The sequence below is a fragment of the Carcharodon carcharias genome, chromosome 5 (genome assembly GCF_017639515.1).
Source record: "Carcharodon carcharias isolate sCarCar2 chromosome 5, sCarCar2.pri, whole genome shotgun sequence".
Lineage (NCBI taxonomy): Eukaryota > Metazoa > Chordata > Chondrichthyes > Lamniformes > Lamnidae > Carcharodon > Carcharodon carcharias.
The window spans coordinates 145,929,614-145,941,780 of record NC_054471.1 but is presented as its reverse complement, the minus strand read 5'-3'; the positions used below and the strand labels follow the sequence as shown (position 1 = coordinate 145,941,780).

Genomic DNA, 12,167 nt, shown 5'->3' with positions numbered 1-12,167 from the left:
GGAGAATTGTAAACTGTGAAGAGGACAGTGTAGAAGTTCAAAAGGACATTGACATATTGTTGGAGTGGGCAGATAGGTAGCAGATGAAGTTCAATGTGGTGAAGTGTGAGGTGATACACTTTGGTACAAGATGGGATTTTCCGCACCTGCCTGCCACTGCGATCTTCTGGTCCCGCTGCAAGACTTCCGACTGGGGTGCTGCCTTGCCCACGGCAGGTCTCGCTCGTGACAGGGCTGTTAAATTCCAAGCCACAGTACAAAATAAAGAGTACTATTCTAAAGGGTGTGCAGGAGCAGAGAGGCCTAGGTGTATTTGTACATAAGTCATTAAAGATGGCAGGAAAGGTAGAGAGAGCTGTTTCTAAAGCAGACAGTATTCAAGGCTTCCTCAATAGGGGCATAGAGTAAAAGAGCAGGGAGATTATGATGACCTTATATGAGACACTGGTTAGACCTCAGCTGGGGTATTGCGTACAGTTCTGGGCGTCACACTGTAGGAAGGACGTGAACGCATTGGAGGGAGTGCAGAAGAGGTTTACAAGAATTGTTCCAAGGATGAGATGCTTCAGTTATGTGAAAAGATTGGAGAAGTTGGGACTGTTTTCCTTGGAGAGGAGAAGGCTGAGAGGAGACTTGACAGAAGTTTTCAAAATAATGAGGGGCCTCGACAGAGTAAATAGGGAGAAACTGTTCCCGCTTGTAACCGGATTGAGAACTAGATGGCACAGTTTTAAGGTGTTTTGCAAAAGAAGCAAATGCGAGGTGAGAGATTTTTTTTTTCACACAGCAAGTAGTTAGGGATTGGAGTGCACTGCCTGGAAGTGTGGTGGAGGCAGGTTCAACTGAGGCATTCAAGAGGGCATTAGATGTTTATCTAAATAGAAACAATGTGCAGGGTTATGGGGAAAAGGCAGGAGATTGACACAAAGTTAAAATGCTCAGAGAGCCAGTGCAGACACGATGGGCCAAATGGCCTCCTTCTACACTGTAACGATTCTGTGATTCATCCTGTATCTGCATTGAATGGCCAACCTCTTCTGTGCAGCATTGGCACTGATCACCAGTGCTGTCGCCTACCAAGCCGGACTGGTAATATTGCCAATCTGAAGATGAGTCGTACGGACTCGAAACGTTATCTCTGTCTCTCTTTCCACAGATGCTGTCAGACCTGCTGAGTTTTTCCAGCATTTTTTGTTTTTGTTTCAGATTTCCAGCATCCTCTGGAAAGCTGTTTTGCTTTTATTATTATAGTATTGCTGACCCTCCTTTGGCCAGAGCGGGGGCTAGAGGACAGCACAGCGGCTTCCACAGCGTGAAAATGTGCTCGAGGGATGCATCATTAAACCTGGGTCCTGCAGTCTTCTTGCCTTTCAGGGCCATTTCTTATCTGCAACAGTCCTGGGGCTGGAAGCACTGAGAGGTGTGAGCGTGACTGTGCTTTAAATGTGGCGACCGATGTGATTTAGCAGAGTGGTCTTGGCATGGCAGGCGAATTGGAGCCCATGTGCCATCGAAACGCTGTGTTTCCTGAGAATGCATAATTAATGCGGTGGGTTTGTGACAATATGGCATGAGAAGCCGTCATTGCAGCTGTTTTACGCGCCCGCTACCGCACTTAGTGAAAATCTGAGATGATTCTGCCCTGTGTCTTTGAAGCTTAACTATCAGGACTGAGGGTTGGCCTCTGCACAATGTTTTATATTCAACCTTTAAGTTTATCCTGTGCTGCTCATGGAGTACTGACTGTCTAACAATCTGGATTGCCTTTTCCAGGCTTAAATCTTCTTTTACTTGCAGGTCTTCTGACTTTTTATTTAAGCCTGACGACGTTGTATCATAAGAATCTTTTCCTTCGAAGTCCCCAATTTTGTGATTAGTGTAGGCCTTGGATTAGACCAAATTGACTTGGAAGTGTTGAATTGTGATCCATGTTCAAGATTTTTAAACGTGTATATCAGTTTTATTTCAGCTTTAAGAGCTTTCTGAGTTTCAAGATGGCATCGGAGATTTCCTGCGCTTGCCGGCTTTGGCAGACACTGCACAATGGCAATGGTGCTCTTAACAATGGCTGCCTGGATCAGCTACTGCAGACTTCTTTTGTTCTGTGATTTAACATTTTAAACTGTTGAATCGATTGAATTGGAGCTTCTGCTGTTTTTTTTACTGAGCTAGATAGTCTCGATATTCCTGAAATATTATATGAACTCGGAAAATTACAAGAACTCGGGTGCCACATGTTCAGACTCCGGCTTGGAAAGTGACAGGTTTCTTTCAGACGTCACTTCTGACAATGAATTATTTTAAAAAGTTCTCAGGACTTGGTGCAGCCTGGAATTTTAAAAGATTTAGTTCACCCTTGCAGTTTCTGTCAACTCTGCACTCTGAAGCTGGACTTCCAAAGTTGATTCAATGGAGTCTTCTGCTGCAGTAAGGAATTTTTTAATCTCTGCTTTCAGCTTCCAGGCCTTTCTCTGGAACTTTTTCTGGCGATTTTTCTTCTGTGGCTCTGCTTCTTTCGAAGCTTTTTTTCAAGTCAGAATGCTTTGTTGAATTTTTCTCAGTCTTCCAGCATTTTGGTTTGTCTCTGCATTTTAGCGAGGTTCTGGGTTTTTAACCCTTGCTGCCACCACGTTCTGGGGTGTTGGCTAAAAATTGGTATGTCATAAAGAAGCCTCTGTAGTTAACTGTAAGTCTTTATTAACAACTAGAACTATTTACACATATATGCCAGTCCCTTATACTACTGGTGGGGTCAAAGTTTGTTTTTTGAGGAGGGGTTGATGACAGCTGGTTAGAAGGACATGACCTGAGGAGAGAGAACCATTAATAATAATGTGGGAGCAAGGAAGGCAAGTTGGATGATCAGCAGTTTAGTGGAAATAGATTAAGGGAGCAGGATGTGGGTCTCATGGACAAGGTGAGTTCAGAGAGGATATGAGAGGTCATAGGAGAGAAACTAGAGATGAAACAAGTTCAGGGCCAAAGCAGAGGGGGGTAATCTTAGAAGATATTTGTCCCTTTGGGTTAGGAGAAGTGAGGGAAGTGACAGAGGCAGCTGACTGAAATCTCCATGACAAAGAAATGCATGAGTTCCTTACTCTTGTCATTGGCGATGAGGGTGGAGGAGACAGGAGAAAGGGGTTTAGCAAGATGGTTTGCAGTAAAGAAATCTGGAATTACTTTTGCATTCCATGATGGATCTGGCATAGTAAGAGTTAACACAGAGTGGGAAACTGCCATGAATATCTCTTACCCCACTCCCCATCACTGCTTCTCCAAATATCAGCCAGCTTACTAACCACAACTCTGCTAAATTGTCCAATTTTAATCTCAGCTCAGCTCACATTGCATCCTTGGAACCTTACTTTCTGTGAAAACATTCTGTGGAGTAATTCAATTTGGCCAATGCAAAAACTTGATAGAACATGATCCTTGGTAATTAAATTGATTGCCTCCAGCAGATGTTTCTATGGTATCGTCTGTACCTGATGTTTTTACTTAATTACCTACCATAGTAAGGGATTTCCCCATCCTTGACTGATGTAATAAGTTTTGGCCTTTTCCACATGTAAGATGTATTAATAAAAATTATCTTTTACTTTTTAGGAATGCAGTACATTTGAAATCGATTACCACAAGGTTTCTAAAGTTACTTATTTTGTTTCAGTCCTTCAAGCAGTGACAATTTCTAGTTACAGTTGCAGAACCACAGCCTATCATAAATATTTAAGATTTAAGTCAATTGCTTTTGGTTAATTGCGCAGACTACCTCATTAAATATGTTGAAAACAGTGAACGCAGTTTGAAACTGCTTGCGTTTGAAGTTTAAGTTATGGTTAGTTCCACCCTGTCTGTCTCTCACAGACACCTCCAGGTACATTTTTTATTACTTAACTTCTGGGATGTGGCCGTCTAATTTTTATTGTGGGGGGCAATGACGTAGTGGCATTGATGCTGAATTAGTAATCCAGAGACACAGGGGACCTGGGTTTGAATCCTGCCACGGCAGATGGTGGAATTTGAATTCAATAAAAATCTGGAATTAAAAGTCTAACGATGACCATGAAACCATTGTGGATTGTTGTAAAAACCATCTGGCTCACTAATGTCCTTTCACTAATGTCCTTTAGGTAAGGAAATCTACAGTCCTTATTGTAAACGACAACAGCAAACTCAGCTTGTCAACACTGCAAAGTCCTCCTTGGGAGAGCTGTCTTACAGGCTAGTCAAGCAACAGCCTAACATAGTTAGCCTCATGGAATCATACCTTACAGATAATGTCCCAGATACCACTATCACCATCCTGTCCCCACCAGCAGACACAGTGGTATACAGTCAGGAGGGAATTGCCCTGGGAGTCCTCAACATTGACTCCGGACAACATGAAGTCTCATGGCATCAGGCCAAACATGGGCAAGGAAATCTCCTGCTGATTACCACATCAGTGCTCCTCCATGCTGAACACCACTTGGAGGAAGCAATGAGGATGGCAAGGGTGCAGAACGTACTCTGGGTGGGGAACTTCAATGACCATCATGAAGAATGGCTCGGTAGCGCAATTACTGACTGAGCTGGCCGAGTTCTAATGGACATAGCTGCTAGACCGGGTCTGTGGCAGGTGGTGAGGGAAGCAACAAGAGGGAAAAACATACTTGAACTCATCCTCAACAATCTGCCTGCTGCAGATACATCTGTCCATGGGTCAGTAGGAGTGACCACAGCACAGTTGTCATGGAGATGAAGTTCCGCCTTCACATTGAATGTACCCTCCATTGTGTTGTGTAGCACTACCACCGTGCTAAATGGGATAGATTTCGAACAGATCTAGCAACTCAAGACTGGGCATCAATGAGGCACTATGGGCCATGAGCAGCAGCTGAATTGTACTCGAATACAAACTGTAAGCTCATGGCCCAATATAGCCCCTCTCTACCATTACCATCAAGCCAGGGGATCAACACTGGTTCAATGAAGAGTGCAGGAGGGCATCCCAGGATCAGCACCAGGCATCCCTAAAAATAAAGTATCAATCTGGTGAAGCTATAATGCAGGACTACTTGTGTGCTAATGCAGCAAGTGATAGACAGAGCCAAGTGATCGCACAACCAACGGGACAGGTAAGCTCTGCAGTCCTGCCACATCCAGTTGTGAATGGTGGTGGATAATTAAACAACTTACTGGAGAAGGAGGTTCCACAAACATCCCCATCCTCAATGATGGGGAAGCCCAGTACATCAGTGCAAAAGATAAGGCTGAAGCATTTGCTAACGTCTTCAGCCAGAAGTGCTGATCCATCTCGGCCTCCTCCGGAAGTTCCCAGCATCATAGATGCCAGTCTTCAGCCAATTTGATTCACTCCACATGAAGTCAAGACATGTGTGAAGGCACTGGATGCTGCAAATCTATGGGTCCTGACAATCTTCCGGCAATAGACTGAAGACTTGTGCTTCAGAACTTGCCGCGCCCCTAGCCTAGCTGTTCCAGTACAGCTACAACACTGGCATGTACCCGGCTATCTGGAAATTTGCCAGGTATGTCTTGTACACAAAAGTAGGACAAATCCAACCTGGCCAATTACCACCCCATCAGTCTACTCTTGATCATCTGTAAATTAATGGAAGGGGTAATCAACAGTGCTATGAAGTGGCACTTGCTTAGCAATAACATGCTCACTGACACCCAATTTGGGTTCCGCCAGGGCCACTTAGCTCCTGAACTTATTACAGCCTTGGTTCAAACATGGTGTCATGAAGCTATTAATGTATATATTATTGGAAAATATTTTTCTTTTAAAATAAAGGTTTAGTATGTAGGTATGCCTTAATTGGATTAAAGCCAGCTAGCACGGACACTTTGATGTGCACTAGTTTTGATATGTAAGAGAGATAGAGTGCATTTGCATTTTTTGAATAGAGCATTCAAGAAGTGGGGTGAATTCTGGCACTTAGCAAGCAGAGACCAAGCAATATGTTTATATTGCTAATAAAATTGGTACTATGAAAGGGGTTTTATTGTTAGAAGAGGCTGATGATACAATGAGAATTTATATTCAATGGGCTATGCTAGGTATAACAAGACAACCGTTTTGTGTGTGTAGATTAGAGGCAATGTGATATCAAAAGCAGTTGTAAGCCTCCAACTATCTCCACAGGAACCAAAGTGAAAAGAACCTAATTTTGAATTCATAAGGTGAAAATGCTTTGCCTGGTGTTTGGTTAAGCCTATGGGTTGCTGTTGCCTCAATGGAGATTAGTTTGGGAATTTGTTAAAAGTTGTGATTGTAGTAATTTGTAGCCATGTGTATATATTTAACTTGTGTAAATTAATAAAATGTTTCATTTAGCTTAATATAAAGCCTCTCAAGAACTGGTGATATGATTCCTGAATTTAGAGTTGCATCTCAAACATAACACTTAAAATTATAGGTTATGACGATTGTTTAAAGTTTTCCCTCAGGGATTTTAGAAAAAATTACTCAGCTTTACCAACTACTCCGTCATAACACATGGACAAAAGAGCTGAATGCCCACAGTGAGGTGAGAGTGACTGTCCTTGACATCAAGATCGTATTTGACCAAGTGTGATAACAAGGAGCCCAAGCAAAATTGGAGTCAATGGGAATCGGGGAAAACTCTCCACTAGTTGGAGTCATACCTAGCACAAAGGAAGTTGTTTGTGGTTTTTGGAGGTCAGTCACCTCAGCTTCAGGACATCACTGCAGGCGCTTCTCAGGTGGTGTCCTAGGCCCAGCCATCTTCAGCTGCTTCATCAATGAACTTCGTTCCATCATAAGGTTAGAAGTGGGGATGTTCACTGATGATTTTCACAATGTTCAGCACCATTCGAGACTCTTCAGGTACTGAGGCTATCCATGGACAATATCCAGGCTTGGGCTGACAAGTGGCAAGTAACTTTCCCACTACACAAGTGTCAGGCAATAACAATCTCCAACAAGAGAGAACCTAACCATCGCCCCTTGATGTTCAGTGGCATTACCATCACTGAATCCCCCCACTATCAGCATCCTGGGGGTTACCATTGACTAGCTATTGAATTGGACTAGCCATATAAACACTGTGGCTCCAAGAGCAGGTCAGAGGCTAGGAATCATGTGACAAGTAAATCACCTCCTGACTCCCCAAAGCCTGTCCACCATCTACAAGGCATAAGTCAGGAGTGTGACGGGATACTCCCCACTTGTCTGGATGATTGCAGCTCATACAACACTCAAGAAACTTGACACCATCCAGGACAAAACAGCCCGCTTGATTGGCACTATATCCATAAACATTCAATCTCTCTACCACCAAGCACAGTAGCAGCAGTGTGTACCATCTACAAGATGCACTGTAGGAATTCACCAAGGCTTCTTGGCACCCTCCAAGCCCACAACCACCACTACCATCTAGAAGGGCAAGTGCGGCAAATAGATGGGAACACCACCGTCTGGAATTTCCTCTTCAAATCACTCACCATCCTGACTTGGAAATATATCGCCGTTCTTTCATTGTCGCTGGGTCAAATCCTGGAACCTACTTCATAACAGCAATGTGGGTGGACTTACACCACATGGACTGCAGCAGTGCAACTCACCATCACCTTCTCAAGGGCTGCTTGGGATAAGCAATAAACGCTGACCCAGCCAGCGAAGCCACATCCCATGAATGAATAAGAAAAAGAATGTGTCAACATAGATGTAGCCTTTAGTGGAACTTTTGTATTCTTGTAAAACCCTACACAGGAACAGTTTTATCCACTATTTCACAGCCACCAATGTCATTCCCACTCTTTCCCAACTGCTTTCCAAAGATGTGCTGATATTTTCCATATGTCAGCCAGCCTACTAAAGCTTTGTCAGTGGTCCTGTCAGGATGAGAACAACCTATCACCTCCGCAGAATGCTACCCTTTGTTAAGGGTAACACAGGGGACATTGGCATTGAATTATGAGCTACTGATCTCGCAACTATAATTGCTGGATGATCTGGTACAAGATGTACTTTGCAATTTAATTTATACACATGCCGCCACAGAATTAAAATGCATGTTGCAGGCATTTTTTTTCATGGTATTGGCTACCCGCTGAGCTGACCATGGATTGGTCCGCAATTCCTTGATTATGAATCAAAGTCCTAACCATCAATGTCCCCCTCACAACATCCCACTCCTCAGTATCATTTACAAGGAGAAGCTGAGCTGTAAATTCAAAAAAGTTGTTATTTGACCATGTATTCAGCCTGTGATAATCTTCACATAAATGCATGATGGAATATAATAACTGGTAACTAAATTGATACACACTGGCTGATAGTCACCTTACCTGATGTTTTTACTCATCTTCCTCCCTGAGCAAAGATTTTCTCTTCCCTTGTCATATCTTAATGGGTTTTGGAATTTTTGTTGTAGGCAAAACATATGAATATAGATTATCATTTTTTTCAGGAATGCAACAAACTTGAACTTGTTTACCATGGATTTCCACATTTACCTCTTTTGCTGCAATTCTTCATGTAGTGTGTTGTTTCCACATTATAGTTACAGAGATACAGAATACTGTATGTAGATATTTAAGATGCAAATCGATTGTGTTTAGTCATTTCAGTCATCCTTTTAAAGTTAAAAACAATGAGTTTTGTTTGAAATTATTTGTGCTTGAAGCAACTTGAGCTGTGCCTAGCTCCTCCCTTTCTCCCACAGATACCTGCAGATGTATTTTAAAACTTGTTTTCCTGGAATGTAAGCGTCACTGATAATACCAACAATTATACCTGCTAGTAAGAAGATGAGACAAACATTCAACAGATGTACATCGTAATACAGACACTCCCCACGCAGAACCATGTGATCTAATAGAGACAAAACAAAAGATAAAAATTCAGGACAATTTATGGAACAAATTAAGAAAATTCATCTCCAATCTCCTTAGGCTATTGAATTTTGTCCAGGAGACAACATTGGCCCTGATCAGTGTTATGTGAAGTGTCCTCTGCCAAAAGGTCCAACTCTTGCTTGAATGAGTTGAGTGAATTCAGTGCTAACCACATGAGGTGGCAGCTTGTTCTAGACATCCACTTTTCTCTAGGACTAGAACCTCTGAATATTTAACCTGGTTCTACACCTACATAACTTTTAAGATTGACTCCATGTTCTCCCTAACAGTTTCAACGAATGATCTCCACAAACACAGTCTAGTCCCTCCATCATCTTGGTTAATAGACAAGAAGCAGAAAGTAGGGATAAAAGGGGCATTTTCAAGTTGGCAAGCTGTGACTCATGGAGTTTTTTATTCATTCATGTGATGTGGGCATTGCTAGCTAGGCCAGCATTTATTGCCCATCCCTAATTGCCCTTGAGAAGGTGGTGGTGATCTGCCTTCTTGAACTGCTGCAGTCCATGTGGTGTTGATACACCCACAGTGCTGTTAGTGAGGAAGTTCCAGGATTTTGACCCAGCAATGGTGAAAGAACAGCAACATGTTTCCAAGTCAGGATGGTGAGTGGCTTGGAGGAGAACTTCCAGGTGATGGTTTCCCATGTGTCTGCTGTCCTTGTCCTTCTAGATGGTCGTGGTCGTGGGTTTGGAAGGTGCTGTTTAAGGAGGCTTGATGAGTTCCTGCAGTGCATCTTGTGGATGGTACATACTGCTGCCATTGTGACGATGGTGGAGGGATTGAATGTTTGCAGATCGGATTCAAATCAAGTGGGTTGCTTTGTCTTGGATGGTGTTGAATTTCTCGAGTGTTGCTGCAGTTGCACTCATCCAGGCAAATGGAAAGTATTCCATCACACTCCTGACTTGTGCCTTGTAGATGGCGGACAAGCTTTGGGGAGTTAGTGCTGGGACCTCAGCTATTTTCAATCTATATTAATGACCGTGACAATGTGATAGAGAATAAGTTTTCTGACAATAGAAAGTGGGAATGCAACCTGAGAGGTGGACACAAAAAAGCTGAAAAAAGATAAAGACAGGTTAAGTGAATGTGTAACAAGGTGGCAGATGGAGTATAATATGGGGAAGTGTGAGGTTCTTCACTTTATTTGTAAGAATAGAAAAGCAGGATATTTTTTGAAAGGCATGGAACTTTTAAATGTTGATGCTTAGAGGGACTCAGGTGTACTCCATAAACGCGTTATGATCCCCAGCTGAGGTTACCACTGGACAAGCCTGATCTGATTGTGGAACCCAGCTTGATACATCCTAACTTTTATTTGTTTAGATACCTGGAGAAGGGCTACTGAACAGAGTCACTGGAGTCAGCTAACAAACTTGTAACAAAAGAATAAATCATTTATGCAACAAAAAAGATAAACTACATAACAATACTCCTTCACCCACAGCTATACCTTTACAGATATATACAGATTTGTAGGAATAACACAAGTTACAAAAGTTATTGTATACTCTAATGTTCACAGTAAGTACACAGTCCATGTAAACCAATAGGTGACCTGTGGTCAGACATAACACACTCTGAAACCGAGAGACAGATACTGCCCCAATCGGATGCAATGGATCGCTTCTCGGTTTCCACCACCCACCTCCTGCCCTGTCCCAGGTGCTTGTCACACTGTGAGCCAACTAGTCTCACTGAACTCCATCTTTCACACGTGGGTTTCTAATCTCCATTCACCAAGAACTTGCTTTGGAATCTTCTCTCAAACTGACACTTTTCCTCAAACACCTTTGGTAATGGCTCACCACCAGGGTTTCAAACTCTTCTTCTGATGTTCCTCTCCCCTGGGTCACTACATGCATTCAAACTTCCCTCCAAACACTCTCTCTCACTAACTCAGCTGTCAACTGTACACTACTGCTTCACATTCCCATAGCCAGAAGTTACAGACCTTCAGTTGTCCCTTTGGACCTCTTGACTTCTCACAAGCCTTTATATTGCTTTGACTCTGCTTCTTGCAGCTTGGAGCTTTAACCTTGAAGCATGGAGCCTTTCTCGGCCCCTCATCCTTGACTTAGGACATTTTCCAGGTTCCTGTGTCATGAAGAGATATTAATATGTACAAAGCTATTGGAAATTATTTTTAACTTGGACTTGTAGTAAGGTTTTTGTGTGTGTGTGTAGCTTAATTGGATTAAAACTAGCTAGTCTGGGTGCTTTGATGTATAGTAGTTTGAGATGTTAATTAGATAAATGTAAGACTCAAAGGTAAAGCATACATTTGCATTTGTTCAATAAACCATTCAAAAGAAGGGAGTAAGATCTTGCACCTAGCTAGGAGACACTAAGCAATGTGTTTATATTACTAATAAAAGTGGCGTTATGAAAGGGGTTTTATTGTTAGAAGAAGTGGAGTTCAAAGACCTGGTGATACAATGAGAATTTACATTCAAAGGGAGGACTAGGTATAAACAGAAATAAGTTTTGTATGTGCAGGACAGAGGCATGTAAGATCTAAGCAGCCTGTAAGCCTACAACTGTGTTTGCAAAGGAACCAAATTGCAAGGGACCTAATTTTGAATTTGTAAAGTCAACTGTGCTTTGCCTGATGTCTGTTTAAAGTCTATGGGTTATCATTGCCTTGGTAAAGATTTATCTGGGAGTGATTAATTTGGGGATTTGTTTAAACATTATTATGGTAGTAATTTGTAGACATGTGTATGTATTTAAATTTGTTGTTAAATTAATAAATGTTTAATTTAGTTTCATATAAAAACCTCTGGAGTCTTGGTGGTTTTATTCCTGAATTCAGAGCTGCAACTCAAACATACCAATTGAAAATATAGATTATGACTGTTGTTCAAGTTTCCCTCTGGGATTTAAACAACTCAGCCTTTACCAACTGCTGTGTCATGACAGCCTGTCCTTCCTTTGACTAGAAGGTCTGCTTGGGACTTTTTACTGTTCCCTTGGATTCTTGGGGATTTTCCTCTTTAGCTTAGGACTGGCTATCCATTCCCTTTGCTTCAGTCTCTCCCTGGCAGCTACTTTCAGCGACCTTTAGCTTGGAACAGGCTATCTGAGCCTTCTAGGCTGCTTCTGCCTGGCAACTGTCTTCAAAACTGAACTTAAAACTGCTGTTTCTAGTTTTGTGTGTGTGTGTGTCTGTGGGAGGGCCTACCTCTCTATACCCCTGTTGCTAGGCAACAACCCAGTTTTTCTAGTCTTGCATTTGCTTAACTTCTCTTACAGTCGTAAACTCTCAGTAGAAATAC

The 12,167-nt window shown here is 42.3% G+C and overlaps 1 protein-coding gene across 4 annotated transcripts in view; it reads right to left on the bottom strand.

Annotated features, from left to right (window-relative positions):
- LOC121278097 (4-galactosyl-N-acetylglucosaminide 3-alpha-L-fucosyltransferase 9-like) overlaps nucleotides 1-12,167 on the bottom strand; it is a 60,918-nt gene that overhangs the window by 19,121 nt on the left and 29,630 nt on the right. For 2 of the 4 annotated variants that reach the window (XM_041188163.1, XM_041188161.1), the window contains exon 2: nucleotides 8,768-8,845. The exons of the other annotated variants lie outside the window; for them this stretch is intronic. In XM_041188163.1, the coding sequence (XP_041044097.1) occupies nucleotides 8,768-8,840 (73 nt within the window). In that variant the 5' untranslated portion in view covers nucleotides 8,841-8,845. The remainder of the gene's footprint in view (nucleotides 1-8,767; nucleotides 8,846-12,167) is intronic. 4 annotated transcript variants of the gene reach the window in all.